This window comes from Brassica napus, unplaced genomic scaffold (genome assembly GCF_020379485.1).
Source record: "Brassica napus cultivar Da-Ae unplaced genomic scaffold, Da-Ae ScsIHWf_53;HRSCAF=93, whole genome shotgun sequence".
Taxonomy (NCBI): domain Eukaryota; kingdom Viridiplantae; phylum Streptophyta; class Magnoliopsida; order Brassicales; family Brassicaceae; genus Brassica; species Brassica napus.
In genome coordinates this window covers 5,894-18,346 of record NW_026016605.1, presented here as the reverse complement: position 1 = coordinate 18,346, position 12,453 = coordinate 5,894, and the positions used below count along the sequence as shown (strand labels likewise).

General features: G+C 34.7%; 1 protein-coding gene across 1 annotated transcript; it reads left to right on the top strand.

The window, feature by feature from the left end:
• Window positions 1–6,029: 6,029 nt before the first annotated feature.
• On the top strand, window positions 6,030–8,431 carry LOC106396060 (putative Myb family transcription factor At1g14600). Its single transcript, XM_013836358.3, has 6 exons — window positions 6,030–6,447; window positions 6,917–6,993; window positions 7,088–7,124; window positions 7,432–7,567; window positions 7,709–7,838; window positions 8,068–8,431. Exons 1-6 carry the CDS (start codon window positions 6,273–6,275, stop codon window positions 8,299–8,301), a joined length of 789 nt encoding a protein of 262 aa, XP_013691812.2. The 5' UTR covers window positions 6,030–6,272; the 3' UTR covers window positions 8,302–8,431.
• Window positions 8,432–12,453: the final 4,022 nt, after the last annotated feature.

Sequence of the window (12,453 nt, the reverse complement as noted above, 5' to 3'; positions counted from 1 at the left end):
AACTTTTTTCAGTCACTCATAGGAAGCAAGGATACAATGAGTTTGGAGGAAGTCGGGTCGGCACTTCAGAGTAGGGAACTGCATCACAAAACATCATGTTCTGGTACAGATGACCAAGCTTTGGGTTATTTGTTAATGGTAGAAAGAAATTTGAGAAAGATAAGAGGTTGAAAGACAAAAAGTTAGTTATAAAGGTATCTAGGCAGACATTTTAATTACTGCAAAGAATGAGGGCATTAGAAGTCTGATTGTCCTAAGAAGAAGAAGCAATCTGGTTGCGCTGCGGTAGTAGTGAATGAAGCTAAATCGGATGAATATATTGCTTTAGTTTTTCATGGAAAAACACACCATAAAGATGTATGGATTCTGGATATATGAGTGTGTTATCATATGTGTCCAAGGGGGAATGATTCTTAGAGTATGAGGAAGTGTTTGATGGCAAGATTAAGATGACGAGTGATTTTGCTTGCAGTATTGTTGGAATTGTATCTATAAAGCTTAGGACACATGATGATATAGTCTGCATATTGATTGAAGTCAGATATGTTCCATTGATGTCCACGAAACATCTCAGTTCGTCCCAGGTGGAGAATGTGGGGAATGGATTTTCAATGTCTACATGGATTCAAATGTAGTTATGAGAGGTTTAATTCATGGTACTATGTATTTTCTGGAGCGTTCTATAGTTTCAGGTTCAACAAAGTTGCATCTCCACATATTCACAATGAGGAAATGACAAACATTGGCATATCAGGCTTGTCATATGGATGAGCGTGGGATGCAGATTTTGTCGAAGTGAGATCTTGTTTGTGGTTATAAGACCAAGAGTCTTGAATTCTGTGAGTACTGTGTGTTTGAGAAGTTACACAAAAAGAAGTTTCCTAAGGCTGTTCATAAGATAAAAGACACATTGGATTACATTCATTCAGAGTGTTGGGATCCATCCAAGCTGGAGTTACTGAAGGGTCACATGTATTTTGTGTATAGAGATGGCAATCATGGATCTGGACAGCGGGCCTGACCCACTCGATGACTAACCCGCCGCGGTACGGGATAGGTGAACCTGTTTGACATCTCTATTTGTGTACATGATTGATGAATATTGAAGGAAGACTTGAATCACATTAATGAAGCAGAAAAGTGAAGCTTTCAATAACTTTAAAAGAGTGAAAAATACTGGTGGAGAATCAAACTCAGAAAAAGATAAAGAGGCTTCATACTGATACTGGTCGGGAATTCTGCTCACTAAAGTTAATTTTGTTTTGTAGGGATGCAAGGGTTGCTAGACATCATACACACATGTATACACCAAAGCAGAATGCTGCATGAGAGAGAATGAGCCAGCCATTGCTAGAGAAATCGAGGTGCATGATGTCTAATGTTGGTTAAGAGAAGAGGTTTCGGGCCGAAGCAGTGAAAACGACTTGTAATTTGATCAATTAGAGACCACACACATGCATCGATGTATAATACCTTAAGATGTGTGGTCATGTAGATATGCTGATTACTCCATTTTGAGAGTTTTTGGTTGCATAGTTTATCTTCATGTTGATGAAGGATAGCTAGAACCAAAAGCAAAAAAAAAAAAGTGGTTATGAGAAATGGAGATGGAGCCAAGGGATACATTTTCTGGTTTCCATCATAGAAACAAGTTGTAATGAGTAGGAACTTTGTGTTTGAAGAGTGTTTTATGCTCAAAATTTTAGTTGAGTCCATTTTAGAGCAGAGAATGAAGATTTTCACAAGTAGTTGAAGCTGCAGAAAATTCAGTCGGATTACCCAGGATCGACCGATCCATGTCAGGGATCGATTGATTTATGCTAGATGACACAAGATTGGGTGTTCGCAATGAACAGATTGATGATCAATGTCCGTTAACACATGATCGACCGATCTACATAATTAGATCGAGCTATCTACATAATTAGATCGATCGATCTATGTCCGACAAGCAGTATGTGTCTTCTAATTCTAGTAATCGATGTGTTGGGTTGGAATAATATAGTATTGCTAAGGCTAAACCAAAGAAAGTTGATGTCAGACCAGCACAAAGATACCATTTTGAGGATATGGTGGGTTATGCACTAATGTTGTAGAGGAAGTGATACTTACAAGCCATCCACTTAGAGAGAATTTATATCAAATTATGCGTTTGAGAAAAGGTTTGTTGCAATGGGAGATGAGATGATTTCATTGATAAGAATCATACATGGGATCTTATTAACCTACCATCTAGAAGAAATGTTGTAACTTGAAAGTGGATTTACAAAATTAAAAATGAACAATCACCGAAAGAGAGATTTAAGTATAAAACTCGAGTTTTGCTAAAGGTTTAAGTTAAAGAGAATGGGTGTACTACAATGAGATATTCTCATTTGTAGTCAGACACACTTATATCAGAGTGTTATTAAAAATATTAACACTTGAGTATTTAGAATTTGAGAAACTTGATGCGAAGACTGTTTTTCTTCATGGAGTTTTTGGAGGAGAGTTACATGACTCAGCCTGATAGTTTTCTTGTTCCCAGTAAGGAATATCATGTGTGCAAGTTGAAGAAGTCATTGTGGACTTAAGTAGTTTCCTAGAATTGGTACAAGAGGTTTGACAACTATATGGTCAAGTTGACTTACAAAAGGAGTTCATATGACTATTGTATTTACATGAGCAAGGTTGGGGATGATTCATATATATACATGGTGCTTTGTGTTGATGACATTATGATAGTTGGAAAAAAAGATGTGTGATGGTCAGAAGTTGAAAGAACTATGTAGTTTTGAGTTTGAAATGAATGATTTGGATAAGAAGATTTTAGGGATGAAAATCTTTAGGGATATGATGAAAAAGTTGTTTTTGTCACAAAAGGCATATATTTGAAAAGTTCTGAAAAATTCAGGATGCTAATGTTACGCCTATTGATAGTTTGTGTGCTGTGAACTTTCATCCTACCATGTATGGTGATATATCTGAAAAGAAAAATGAGTATATGTCGCGAGTTCATTATGCTAGCATTGTATAGAGTCTAATGTATGTTATGGTCTGTAAAATGTCAAATCTTGCACATGCAGTCGGTATTGTGAGCATGTTTATGGTTAAGCCATGAAATGAGCATTGGATAGTTTGAAAGAATTTCTAGTATTTTAAGGGTACATATGGTCTTATCTATAGTGGCGAGATTCCGGACTTGGTTACAAACTATTTTGATTATGATTATGCACGAAAATGTGAACTGCTTATATATTCATCTAAGGTGGTTTTATTGTGAGTTGGAAAACGATTCTTCAATCATCTATGACTTTTTCTACTCTATTAATAAAATACTATTTTCTATGGACCTAGTTCTAGTGTTACCACATTAAATTTATTTGTCATTTTTAATTTATTTTTTTCATCAACATAAATAGATTCTATACTCATGAAAATTCTGCAAATCAAACTGGTAACTCTACATCTACGTGAACGACAAAAAACGACTGTTTTCTGATACTTCGTACGAGACTATTCCCCGATATGTCATTCTTAATTAAAATGTTAATATGTTTCTTTTAACGCTAGTTATTATAGCATAAAGTATATTATACAAACCCAAAATCCTATAATTTTCTCACCAATGAACAAAAATTGCAAATAAAAATATTGGATTCGTGGTTGGAAATTGTGGACTATCACGTAGGTATATGATGCTTGTGATTCGTCATCGATATACATGTGCAAAGTAACAATGAAAATAAGAAGAAAACAATATGGAAAGGACCCAGAGCATGGGGTACGTTTTATAGTTTGAGAAAAAAAATAAATTATAAAGTGTTACTCCAGAGAAGTACTATTAGTATATATATATATACAAAATTAAATTCCAAGAACTATTACTATTACTTAATAGGGAAGAGAAAAAGAATAGAAACAGAAGAAAAAAATGAATGGGAAATGAGAGAAAAGTAGAAAACAAAAGAGAATTGGGGGAATGAAGTCAAAACGGTGGTCCAAAAGACAATAGGAAGGACCATTGTAAATTTTCTAATTTATTGATATCAGAAAGTTAAACAAGATTCCATAAGAAAAAAAAAGGAAACTAAGAACAATAATTATGCAATGGTCAAAGCTTAGCAGTTGGGCTTTTTAAATTTGGTCTAAACAAACCTGCATGGTAACAAAAAAAAGCGAGTAAGGTCAGAGGGTAGACGTAGTGCTGGGTTCGCGGATCAACCCGCCCTGACCCGCCCCACCGCGGATCGAATCATTTTTTCGATTCAAAAACTCGATCCGCATAACCTGCAAACAAAATTTTTTATATCCGCACCCGCCCCGTCAAAACCCGCGGGTAATCCGCCAAACCCGCAGTTAATATTAATTATACCAAAAATAATTATTTTAATTAAAAATGATTATTTTGTAATTAAAAATAATTATTTTAATTTATATAATATTTTTTTTTTAAATACTATTAAAAATATATATTTTTAATTAAAATTATATAAATATTTATTGTTTTTTATATATTTTACGATTTTTTTTTTTTTCAAATTTGCAGGTTAACGGGTACCCGCGACTCAAATTTGGCTGATCCGCAACCGCCCCGCTTAAAACAATTTTGACCCGCACCTACACCCGCGATTTAAAATTTTCAAATTGTTCGACCCGCATCCGCCCCGCGGCAGGTCAAACGGGGCGGGGCCCGCGGGCAATGATTCAAATTTCCAGCTCTAGGTAGACGACACTTAGGAGGTGTTATTGGTTTATATATTTTTATTGATTTAGAAATCCATATAGTATTTATAAATCCAAGTAAAATATACAAATTTTCAAATTTTCTCGGATTAGTATTTACAAATCCGGAGGTTTTCTTTCGGATTTGGGTCTTTGTATTTTTTACAAAGAAATCCATGCAAATTCATTCAAATACATTATGAAATCAAATCTATTAGTAAATCCGTATGATTGAATAACACTTGATTTGAATTAGAATTTATGAATCATTAAACGAATAACACTTGATTTGAATTAGAATTTATGAATCATTAAACGAATAACACATGATTTTAATACATATTTTAAAATCATAGAACCAATAACACTAGATTTAGTTTGGATTTTCAAATCCATCAAAATACACAAACCAATAACCCCCACTTATTATTCATTTGAGCAAATCCCAAATCTATAAAAGGTAAATATCCTGAGTTATAAGTTTTTCATTTTAATGAGTCCTTTTTCCAGCTAACAAAGGTACGGTTATTTGATTATTCATGGAAAGAGATTACTATTAATATCTAAGAATGTACAATGTTTCTTCACGCAAGTTGTATATATAGCCATGTGTAAATTTCTGGTACGTCGACATGCAATGATTCTCTTTAAACTATTACAGAAATTAAGATAATACTGAATAGGGTCAAGAGTCTAGTCTAATGTAACCAAAGTCATAGTGATTTTCGTATGATTAGATTACCATTTTTGTAGGTTATGTATATCCTTATAGCTAGGTCAAAAACACATGTCACCTCGCTCTTTGAATAAACCCACAAGTTTGTAAAGTAACAACATTCCAGCTGTTCATTTATACTATCTTTATTCTTTCTATTTTGCTAGTATTCATTGTCTAAATAAGTGACCAAAAATTGACTTTACGAGATTTACGAATCGTCAAATCATCACTAGTATATTGTCATGAACAATTCATAAAAAAGACAATTATCTATTTTATGAATTTTAACTCTTTTAGTGTAGATTTTGTTCGAAAGCTGTAACATTGTTAACACAATTTGAACCCAAATCCAAACCGTACTAAACATGTATGTCTGATCTAAACATAATATAAACTCCATGTGATATACTTATATTATTGTGTTTCTAAAACCAATAAAAAAGTATTAAATTAAATTAATTCCAGTTTTAAACATAGCTACAATGGAATATCCGGCAAACAAAAAAATTAAATGAAATTTTCTAAAGTTTAAATTATTATTATTGTTATTTGGCTTTATGCAAAGATATATGTATAGAGAGATAAAAGTTTGAGTGCATCCAAAAAAGACAAAGAGAATAGATGGAAAAAGAGTCAGTCATCTTTTAGAAAAAGCCAGAAAACCAAATCAGAAAACAAAAAAACTTACTCTTTTAATCCAACATAGCCACGAATCCTCTCTCTCTCTCTCTCTCAGTGCTCTTCGTTTCTCTTTCTTCAGTTTTGTGTGTTTGAAGAAAAAAAAAACTCAAACAGACTTCTCTTGTTCTTGGGTTCTTTTTAGGGTTGTTGGGACTGATATCTTTAGAAAATGGGTAAAGCTGCTGGGAGAAACGGTAACGAAAACTATAACGGCGTTGGATTTAACGGTCAAAGAGGCGGTGGAGTTAGGCCATATGTACGGTCTCCGGTGCCTCGGCTCAGATGGACGCCGGATCTCCACCGTTGTTTCGTTAACGCTGTAGATATGCTCGGTGGCCAACATCGTACGATCATTTTCTCCTCGAATCTTTTGAAAATATGCATTTTTGTCACTTTGTTTTTATTCACATGTCTCAAAGTGAGTTTTTTCACGATATTTCTAAAATGATTCTCATCCTTTACTTTTTTTTTTTTTGAACTTTTGTGCTTTACTTTGTTTCATTCATATATACCTTCAAGTCTGAGTTTCTTGGATTGTATTTAGAAAAATTGAAAGTTTATCGTTTGTTTATCGTGTCATTATCTTGATGGATCATCTCTCATTCATGTTTTTGAACCAAGCTTCACACTTTTGGTTATTGGTTTCATTCATATATCAAAGTGTGGATTTTTTTGTGTTGTTTGATTTTGTTGTAAGAGTATTGCAATTTCTCGTTATTATTTTTCATGAATAGTTGTCATAAAGAATCATCATAGTACCTTTCTAACGTTTTTTCTTTCTCTTTTGTATTTTTGTTGGGTTTGATGAAACAGGAGCGACTCCAAAGCTTGTTCTTAAGATGATGGATGTGAAGGGACTCACAATTTCACATGTCAAGAGCCATCTCCAGGTAGTAATTTTACCCAACATTAGTTTTTCTCTTATCATAATATCCTGAATATTAATCACCTTTTTCTCTTCAATTTTACTACCACATATAACAGATGTATAGAGGTTCTAAACTTACTTTGGGGAAACCAGGTAATGTATATTTCTCCAATGTGTTTATTAATTTCCATAAATACTCTGAAATGATTTTCGAAAGAATGGGACCGTTGATTTTAATCTGAGCTGTTAACATCAAAACTATAATAATAGACGGAATTTAATTGTTTTACTGTTTCTGTTTGTAGTATGTACTATTGGTCTAGTGTCATGATTCATAAGACAATTGTCATAAATACATATATTTCTTTTAAAAAACAAGAAAATGGGTATTGCTTTTTTATATAGATCAAGAGAATATTCATTAAAGTCATTTACTTAATTCTTTTTTTCTTGGGGACAGAGGAAAGCTCTTCATCTTCAATAAGAAGACAAGACACTGAAGAAGATAATTTTCATGACAACTTGTCTTTACACACAAGGAATGATTGTCTTCTGGGTTTTCACTCCTTCCCTCTTTCTTCACATTCTTCTCTTAGGTAAATTTTATTTATTATATTTTTATATATATATTCTGACATGTTTTTAATTTTGTATCAGAAAAGCTATCATATCATACTCTTTTGTCTGCATTTGAATTGTCCTTTTTATTGTTTTTTTTTATATTTACTTTGGTACAGGGGAGGAAGAAAAAAGGAGCAGACTTCAGAGTCTAGTGGTGATGATGATGCTGATGCTGACTTCCTTCACACCATGAACATGAAGAAGACGAAAGAAACGACGATGTTTCGATCACATCATTTCCACAAGGTGTATATTTTGTCAATATGAAATTTCCTATAATTATAAAAATATACTTTCAAATATAATAATGAATAATCATATGCTAATGGAACTTAGATCTGCGTGATATCATGCTGGGGGATTACGGTTTGGTTTAAGTCTTAACCGGTTTGATTGAAATCGGAGTAACACGACTACACGAGCCCAATCTTGTCCGGTTTAGTAAATTGATCTCCTCATCTTATTGGCTCAACAGAAAACAGAGAAGGAGAAGAACACTTGGCAAGAACACGAAGAAGAAGAAGATTTGTCGTTGTCTCTGTCGCTGAATCATCATCACTGGAGAAGCAACGGATCATCAGTGAGCGAAACGAGTGAAGCCGTCTCCACATGTTCTGCACCATTCATCTTCAAAGATTGCTTGGGTTCTTCACCAAAGATTGATCTTAACCTTGACCTTAACCTTTCAATTTCTCTCCTCGGCAGCTGAAATCTATATATAAGATCATTGTTTCTTAGATTAGTTTGCACTTTTCAGGATTTTGTTGTGAAACTACTAGAATTTCTTTTTTTCCGAGATTTAAAGTTAATCTCGAAAATAAATGTTAGATTCACGTAAATATCAAGCTGAAGCTGAAACCCACAAATTATAAAATACAGTAACAATCACATACAGTTACAATATAAAAATAGAGACAAAACTTTACAGTATGTTGATTTTTCATTTCTGGAAGATAAAAATCAGATGACGACAAAAAGCTAGAGAAAATTAATTTATACGGATTCAATGTACCGTCAGCAATATTTGGAAAAAAAAACTAATATTGTGACCTTTTCTCTTAGTAAAATAGTAAAGAGATGAAAAATACTTTTAAAAGAAAAAAAACTGCTGACAAAAAAAGAATATATAAAAAAACTGATAAAAACCACACGATTAATTATTCTTTAGATATTATCATTGGTGATTTTCTGTTTCACAAGTTCTTCTTGATGTCACTGTATCCTGAATTCTGATTCTGGTATGTTTGATACCAGGAACTTGAAGTAACTAAGCTGGAAGTTGTTCCGCGTTGAGCTACAACGAGAGATAATACAGTGATTCTAACAACTTTGAATTAAACAAACATGCTTTTTGAATGGATAAAACAACGTATTCCCGTCGCCGAAAACTGCATAAGCATTGTTTCAGCCTTGAAACAGAGGAAGTTGATTTCGTGGCCCGGCCCATTCTAATTTCATGCCTAATGCAGATAATATTTTCTTATGCCCATCCACAAGTATAAATATTAAATACAAAACAAAAGAGAAAATTTTGACATTGATCAAATCAGTGATGAACTAAAGGGAAGATGGAGCTTGTATATAAATAGGGCAAGTTCTAGAAAAATATCTAAAAAAGTTCTATCAAGTTTCAAGAGTGCCCTGAAATGTCTATCTTGTAAAGTTGAGTACAAGAAAGATTTAAACTGATCATAAAAAGGCTTTGGAAGACTTTGGGAAAAGATGGCCAAAGGTGCAAAGCTAGGGCCGCCGTACGGCCTTGCACGGCCTTGGGCGATCCATAAAGGTGTTTGGCTCAACTAAGAAGGATGTTAAGGCGAAGTGCAAAGATAGGGTGAGTAGTACAGACATGAGGTCCGTACCATCGACCGTACAGCCCAATCCTAACTCCAGTCTTTGTATCTAGTCTCACGTTCTCAGTCTCCAGTCTCTCAATCTCTCACTCAGTCTCTTATTTTTCCATTTACAAACTTCATTCTTTTATCAGTTGCTTTCATTGTTGACATAAGACAAGATCTCTTTCCCTTAAGTGCGTATTCATCACACACACAACCTGAGCTCTGTTAAAACTTATATGGTATCAGAGCCAGGTTCATTAGAATTTGGTTCCAGCTTCCGCTAAGCTCATGACTTACTCCCATGTTACTTCCAAACCAAGAAGAAGCTTCATGTACAGCCGGCTGTTCAACCCCTTCAAGAAGAAGATGCACTCATCCATAGCGTCCAGAAGCTGTCCTTGGTCGTTCTCCACTCTCTCATGGTCGTCCTGAAGAAATAAGGCCATTGGAAGCATGTCCAAGCCATTCCTATTCACTGTTCAAGAAAAAAGGCGAAAGCTTTCAACTTGTAGCTGATATGGCGACTCAAAGCATGAAGAGAGGAGGTGTTTTAGGCATGGTGGGTTCAAGAGGAAGGTCCATGAAAAAGGAGATGCTGGAGTTGACACCAACAGCTCAGCTCTCCCCATGTACTAAGGAGTTTCAAGGAACTACCACTAGTTCCTTTGCTGTAAGAAAATCTCTTTCTCTTGTATAAAGCTTGAGTGTATGAACAGGTTGTGATGTGTTTGAAAACCTGAGGATATATTTAATATTCCTAAATGAAAATGGTTTAGAATATGTCCCATGATGTTTAAAGAGGCTTGTGTGCTGATTAAGAATGTTTTAATATGCTTAACTCCAGTTCATAGTGATGCTTGTTGTGATTGATTGAATCCGCTTGCATACATGTATTGAAACTGATTGAAAGTTGGTGCATATAGTCTTGTTGCTGCCTAATATTGAAGCATTAGATTCATGTCTAAATTGCTGAGTAAAAGAGCTTTAAAATTGCCTAATTAGCTTGTCTTGAATATGTTATGATCTTGTTTGTGTTTAGAGAGTTAGCTTGCAAAGATTATAACTTGATAATGCATTGTGTCTATCTATTGCATTGCTTGTGATATTGAGAATCAAACTTGATGATTTATTAATCAATAATTGATCTCAATACTATTGAAAATATTGAAAATATTTAATGCCAGTTATAAATTGAATTATTAATCAAGAATTGCCTTGATGCTTTATATTGTTGCATTAGATTAAAGTCTAAGATGCATATTAAGGAGTTGTTAAGATTGCCTAAATACTTTGACTTGAAACTAATAAGGTTTTGCTTAGTATTTAGAGAATAGTTTCTTGCATAGATGAGAACTTGACATTGTCTTGATTTTATCTAGTGTAATAAAGCTTGAGACATTGGTGATCAAACTTGATGAAGTCAAGGATTGATCCCAATGCAATTGTATCTTATCAATTGCTAGAGTTTGAGTGATGTTCCAGGCTCACAAGAGGTGCTCTTAGTTCATCATCAAAACCGAGTTGAAAGAGAAAGAATGGTGCTCATTATGTGTGCAATGGAGAGTTTTTACAAGAAGGGTTAAGCGCAGATGGTTGTAAAACTCACTTAAGCTCACTGGTAATCTTCTCTTTACCATTGCAAGTAACTGAAGAGAAACCAACCGGGTCTAGGCAGTGGCGTGTCTATTCAAGAGAGTGCTCAAACTAAGACAGAGCACTCTTGGATGTGTGAAGAAGAAGGCTACTCTATCAAGACGGTTTCTAGTGTGAGGTGATTGAAGAAGTAGCTGAAACTTCCACAAGCATTCCATCTTGGTGGCGAATTCAGAAGGGTGATTGCAATGGTTTGTTGTTCCGGATCAAGAGACTCTCACCTGCCCAAGCTTGGTTCTTCCTAGACTTAATTCCAAGCTTAAGAGGGAGTGTTGAAGAAGTTGCTATGATTCTAGGGAGAAGAAGAAGAAGTATGTATTCAAGTGGCAACATTAAGGACCACTCTTCATCATCTTAAACAAGGGAGTAAACCTAGTCTCATCTATTTTAATATGTCTTGATAGGTTTATCTCTTGATTATGCTCTGTGATTTCCCCATCTAAAGTTCCATTTATAGTTTGTAGCTTCTAGTAGAATGTCTAGGCTAATTGAATAATTGTACTGAAATTGTTTTGCTGTTGCATTGTCTTGTTGACATTAAGTAATGTCTAGTTCCCCAGAATATCATAGAGAAAGGTTACGTAAAAAGACACATTTCGTCTTTTCTTTGCAGCAAAAGACACATTATGGTTTTAGCGCACTTTATTTGTACGGGTTGGTAGATTCGAGACCAAAATGCCCCCGTCTTATTTTTAGAAGGAAGTAACAAATAAACTAGTTATTTCTTTTTATGTTAATAAATTAAACGGTGCGTTTTGCTAGGATATGGTGGTTACAGAGTCGTGGATAGGAGATAGTGGTTAGGCGTGTATATTAGAACGCATTATTATTGTTGTGGACGTGATTGTTGTGGTTAAAGTACAAAGATACAAAGTTTCTAGCACATATAGTATGGATGTGATACATTGAATAGGTCAAATATCTTAACTTGATAAGCATACATAATGTTTGATAATATAAAAGACCTAGAAACCCATATATTACAAAAACATACATAATGTTTAGGAAGGGGATGTATGGACAGGCGTGATGTTTCCAAGTCAGTAACCACGAACTTCATATCCATAACCACACAACCTCATTTACGGTATCTATCGTCACCACAGTCTCCACCTCTGTATCCACTTTCGCATTCATCGCCTCTGTATCCATAACCACCATATTCTCCACTCCGGTGTCAACCACCATCTCCACCTCCGTATCCCCCTACTATCCCGTCTTCCACATCCACTGTATCCACCACCATCTCCTCATCTCGAGCAACCACCTTAGTATCCACCATTTTCATATCCATAACCACCTTCCTAAGTCACCAAAATTAGTCTCGTCGGAACTCAGATCTCCTCAGCGACTCAACCACAATCCCAGAT